Source organism: Diadema antillarum, unplaced genomic scaffold (assembly GCF_040938485.1).
Source record: "Diadema antillarum isolate AM-2024a unplaced genomic scaffold, OU_Dant_1.0 seq00000160_RagTag, whole genome shotgun sequence".
Taxonomy (NCBI): Eukaryota; Metazoa; Echinodermata; class Echinoidea; order Diadematoida; family Diadematidae; genus Diadema; species Diadema antillarum.
The window spans coordinates 1,225,584-1,231,583 of record NW_027271231.1 but is presented as its reverse complement, the minus strand read 5'-3'; the positions used below and the strand labels follow the sequence as shown (position 1 = coordinate 1,231,583).

General features: G+C 43.4%; 1 protein-coding gene across 1 annotated transcript; it reads right to left on the bottom strand.

The window, feature by feature from the left end:
- Positions 1-989: 989 nt before the first annotated feature.
- Positions 990-2,675, bottom strand: LOC139727941 (uncharacterized). The gene has a single exon (XM_071638912.1). The coding sequence runs from the start codon at positions 2,673-2,675 to the stop codon at positions 990-992; it is 1,686 nt and encodes a 561-aa protein (XP_071495013.1).
- Positions 2,676-6,000: the final 3,325 nt, after the last annotated feature.

Here is a 6,000-nt window from a genome sequence, read left to right as displayed (position 1 = left end):
CTTGTTATTGCTGGAAATTGCTTTGTTCTGGTTTCTCCTTGTCGTATGTATACTCCCAACTCTTGCAATCATGCGGATGGTTCTGGATTTGATCGTATGAGCTCTGAATATTGATTGAATGGGCGAATAAACTATGAACAATCTTACCATAGATAATTGGTTTTTTTTTAAATATAACATATCACCTTGGAAATTGAAGAAAGAAAGACATGTGACATGGACTTGACAACAGTGTTACAGTTTTCATCATCGAGTTGAGAGAGAAAACAAAAAATGACATGACCGTTTTTCACGCAAACGTCACTGAACTTAGACACCACTACTTCACACAGAAATCGCCTTGTGAAATCACCCTAACACCGTCACGACCCTTTAAGAGTTGCACATCAACATAATACAATACAGTAACTAACTCTGGAGCTAGAAAAATTGACCTGTTAGTTCTATTTCTTCTAGAAGACATATACAATCACATGTTACAGCATATACCTTTGGCAAGAAAATGACATTCCCACATACGCAAAAGCCGTTCATAGAACGAATTTAGAGCAGTGAATAAAACTTCACAGAAGAAATATTGGCGTTAGATCCCGTTGACACTGATAAATTGGTAGCCAACGCTGTCATACAGCCCGTGAGAGATAATAGAGCCCAATGTTGAATTTGCAGATAAGTGACACCTTCAAATAGAGATATCAAAATTAATGATGAAATGAAAAAGACCAAAATCATAAATTGTTCGAAGGAGAACGAAAACTTAGCTTTCAAACCGGTGGTTGGTGTGCCTGTTCTAACAACCCACAGTGACCACAGTGATGGTGTTGATGCTAAAAATGTCAACTGGACATAGATAAATATTGTCTCAATTTCTCAAAATTATTCCTCCCAACGTGTTTAAATGAAATACAAGCGAAAATAGTTTAGTTACATTGATATGATTTCCCCCATTAACATTTTTGGTGAACAAGTGACTATACCTAGGTACATTATCAATCAGAGTCCGAGTCAACAGCCTGCCAAGCCGTAGTCGGCTGCGTGATGCGACTCTCATGCCTCGCAACACCACCCAACGAGCTGTTCCTTGAGGTGAGGTTGAAACCCATCGACGTCGGGTGCAATGGCGTGTACGGGTCGTGTTTGTATTCCGAGTAGTTTCGGTTGACGTCGCGGAACGTGACCGTGTTCTTGTTCAAATCACCCAGGCTCCTCTTGGCAAGGTCCTTGTCGTAGTCCGAATCGGGCATGTCTCGAATGCGCTGAACGTTCTTCTGACCGCCCGAGATCGACGAATCCTCGAGGAGCCGCGCCATGTAGTAGTCGACAATGAGGTCGGGGTCCGTCTTCACGTCATCGAGGGTGCTGACGAAGCCCTTGATGCGCGTATCTTGATTGGCACGCTCTCGGCGCCCCTCGTCGATGTCCATGATCGTGAGTTTCTTTTCCTCGCTGAAGATGCTGACGAGGCTTTGCTTCCGTTTCGACTTGGGCGACTTCGACTTTGACTTCTTACCGCCCGTCTTGGGCCGAGGAACGCTAGCGCAATCATCCGATTTTAGAACTGCCGGAGATTCAGTTGCCTCTGCATTGACCGTTACTGGTTCGGAGATGCAAACCGATGTTCGGGGTCGCGTCTTTCCTTCAGAGGACGATGAACCGGACGTTGAGACACGCTGACTTTTGCCTGGAGCAGTGCGAGGTCTCAAAATCGATTTCTTCGGAACGCCAATGGTGAAAGTTTCTTTGCTATTCTCTTCTGATTTTGTCGACGTACCATTGCTGTTTCCATTTTCCACATGATCTTTGTGGTCAATTTCGTCAGAATGGCGAGTTGTTGAGTTAGTCGTAGCTCCTTTTTCGTCAGACGCCTTCTCATGCACGTTTTGATTGACGTTAGGGTCACTTTCTTTATCTGCATCGTTTGTATTTTCATCAATAGATGTGATTTTTATGGTAACTCTCTCCGGCCCAACCTTACCACTCTTTTCTGGAATCATTTTCATAGTAGTGGCGTTACTCGTTATTTCAGGCACTGGCTGCGTTGCGGGAGAATATTTGTCCGTCTTAAACTTTAGTTTGGTCCTGTTAACTAAAGCTGTCACGGGTCTTTGTTTGGCCGCTCTGGTGGCCAGATATTTTGCACTGGAGATCCTTTCGATTGCAGTCATTGGTCTCACCAGAGATACGGCATCCTGCGTGCCTTCGAGCCCCGCGCGGGTCTTCGGACGCTGACTGCCGTTGTCACCAGGGAGGTCGGGGATCTCGATGGTGGGTTTGGTAGCAGCTGGGGTAGGGGTGCGAAGCGTCATCATCTTGTCCTGGGACTGACGATGAAGGACTCGCTTTTTGGCCAAATCCTTCTCCCTCCGCTTGTTGAGGACATCAACCGAGGTCGCGTTGGTGTGGAAGTCGTAGTTGTCCTTGGTGATCAGCTTCCGGAGCATCTCCGTGTCGCCCTTCATCCTGGCGTGGAACACCTTGGAGCGGTGCAGCTTGACCTGGAAGCGTTTCTTGGCGACCACCTGGTCCATGGCTATCCGGTGCTCCACGCGGCGCTTGGAGGTATCTAGCATCCCGAGCTCTTTCTTCAGCATCGCATCCAGCTTCCAGTTCACGGAATGAACCATGTGGGATTTCTCCCCCACCAGCCCCGACTTCTTCTCGCCCCTCGATCCCATGTTGTTACTGGAGAATTAGTAGTCTGATTATCTCACATTCATTTTAGACAAGCAAAAGTATATATGAGTGCGAGACAGCATCCTAAATGCCCGCTGAATAACGGCAAACTGCATCACTCTCTGCAACTTGAGGTCGATTCATGATGATAAAGACATGTTTGAATCTCCTCTTTGGCATCCTTCTCGTGCGCACTTGTCGATCACTATCGATATGAAACTGGAACTGGGGCTCAATGTTCACGTCCTACAGTTGCTGCCCTGGTTACCCGGCTTGGAAATTGCGGTTTCACCTAGCAACGGGATACCTTGAAAGCCCCTGATAACTGCGATGTTCCAACTTGATCAAGCGTTTACTTCGTCCGCTGTGATGGCCAAACATGTGCAGGAAAGTGAGGACAAGGGTCTACATTCTGAAAGAAGAAAAGAGAAGAGACAGAGAGAATATAAAGTCATGACAATCGCAAAGTACAATGAGTACATAATCATTGCATATTCATTCCGTGTTTATTCGCATAATAATATTACACACAATGTACTTACTGATTGAAAGTCTGTTTGCTTCTGTGATGAATGTGGAAAAGGGTTATATTTTGCATCAAGCAAAAACACATATAAAAGTTCAGTAAATCCTCTTCTTCTCTTCGTCGAAAGTTAGGATCTACAATGCAATAGTTTCAGCCTTCATGAAACTATCTTTACCCTAGGTTTGCTCTCAAGTCTGATATATATATATATATATATATATATATATATATGTTATACTACAGCAACAACAAGGTACGCACCTCTTCTCCTTTGTCATATCTCACATATGTATAATCTGTGTGTTTGCTTCATAAGAAATGATTGTATCGATGATGAGAACGCTTTCCAAACTGATCAGTGAGACCTATCTGACAAGGGATAATGAAAAAAAAAAATGTAACGTTGAACGTAGGTATTTAAGGCAACTTTTCAGAAATCTCGGTGTCGCTTAACCCAACAACTGCTTTTTGGTCTTGCAATAATAAATTGCCTTTCACAGACAAAACAAATCTTGTTCTTCCGAATCCACACGGTGATTCCAAGATGGTTCCGAGAAGTTTACGATTGTTAAACTTCATCGTAGGTGTATGCAAAACATCATCCCACATCATTCTCATGTTTAGCGTTGCTACACGTGTATATTTATAGTGAAAAAAAATTATTGAATACATCTTTTTGAAAGAGATGTCGGTGCCATGACACTTCCCTTGTTGTCGACAAATAATATCAATTCATGGTATTGTGCCGATTCAGGAAGAAAACAAATCAAATGAAACTGCACCATTATGAACCCTTCACATTTGAAACATTGGTTTGATTCGTGTAGGAACAATTTGTGAATTGCCTGTACAAGTAGATTGCTACCATTCAACTTCCTTGCCAGTCCCTGTCTTTCCTTGACGATAGACGGTGACTTTTGGGCAGTCAAAATGATAAAAAAGGTGACTTTCTCCACTGTACTTCTGTTGGTACTGTGCAAAAATACCGCTACAGTTTTATGATACAAAGCTAAAGACCAGGATTGAATGAAAAAAACAACAACAACAGAATATTCAATAAAAAGTAAGTTTCACGGTCATTCATACATGCGTGCCAACTACAATAATATGGACAGCGTATTTCATTATACTGGGGGACATCAGTTAATTAGTTCGTGCTGTGTTGAGGTTCTAGCATTACATGCTTAGCATACGAGGGTTTCACGAAGGAGGGACGGAACTTGAAATGACTAAACTAAAGATAGTGTGATATCAACAAGAACGATTTCAGAACCTAATACGCTGGAAGACCTCAACGGAATCTATCCATTAATTGTATATCTGTAGATAATGATATGTTAATCGAAGGTGAAATTCATTCGTTGGGAAGGTAGAATCAGACAAAGCAGGGTCGGACAGCCTGGACTTTGCTGGGGATTTAACTATCGGAGAGGGGCGCCTTAGTCCCTGGTAAAGGGTATGAGTCACGAGTTCTGGTTGGTTTGAATCACAAGGTGCCTGCCGAAGAAAGATATTGGTCCAACATGTTGGTCCAACCTTCTAGATATTACACCAAACAGATGATAAGAACGAGAGAGTTAAATTATTTTGAGACTCACCATTTTTTTGTTGGTCTTTTCGAATATTGTTGTCATGTGCGGCAACTGTGCCCAAATTCTTTCAGTTGTGACTCTGTAGGTTTGATATCAAGTTGAGTCCTCAGAGTAGGCTTAGGGTGACGTAAATCGTTCTACTTCTACCGCTTTCAGAGCCATTTAAAATATCAAAAGCAGACTCACGAAAAGAGGTCTTGCGACCCACTTCGATCATTCAGGCCGGCCAGATCCCAAGCGACGGTCCCTACTGTCGGCCCGCTGATACTCCTCCAGTAATTCACCGCGGTGCGATCTTTGGTAATCGTGGTTATACACCTGCACGCGCGCGTTGTCTTTGAAAAGCCAGCACCTCTGTCCGAGGTAGCTTAACCAGTTCAACGTGTATTTCTTTGCCTCCTGACAAAAACCTGCTCTCACCGAAGCATATAGCGATCCGTTATGAGTGACTGAATACAGGTAATGAATTGAGGACAAGAGACAGAGATAGAAACGAGAAGGAGTCATCATCACTAGCGGCGTATAGCCCTATTGTTCCGCCTCCATTGTCCACCAATCTGCCCGTACGGCTCCGGTGTGCTGATTGACTGCGTCCATGGTAACGAGCAAGGCCCGCCTATCAACATATAGGCTTGCCGCAGGAAACAATTGGCGAATAGATCTTGTAAGTGTCATTCTATTATCACACTCCCGGTACTCAATAGTCAACGCGCGTTCGATAATTACCAATCTCTACTTCATTGCGACCAGACCGTCAGAGAAAAAAGAAAATAGATCAAACGCTCATAGAAACTAATCTAAAGGTCAAGGAACACCAATAGGACGACAAGCTTGATCATAGAACCTATTCGTAGACCCCCCATGGTATATTGACGTATCAAGAAGTGCGATTATAATAAAGATTTGTTATCTTCATATCCGTGAAATAATTGGGGAGGGGTATGCTACAAGAGCTATGACGCATTAAAACTGTCAAAGACGATGGTCGTATGCTCACCTGGAATTTACTTTTTCCTGATCCTCTTTCTCTCTACCCCCATCCCCGATAATCATAAAGACCAGGAAATATTCTGCTCATTATTCATATCATTGTGTCACAAGAAACACGGCGTAGAAGACAGTGGACTGTATAGGTGCCTATTTGTAGTGGCACTTCCTGATTTTCAAATGATGATCAGCAATAATTCTAAACTGCATGCTTAAGACTCA

What these genes read in the sequence shown, in the direction of transcription:
- LOC139727941 (XM_071638912.1), bottom strand. Translation starts at nt 2,675, where the DNA reads ATGGGATCGAGGGGCGAGAAGAAGTCGGGGCTGGTGGGGGAGAAATCC.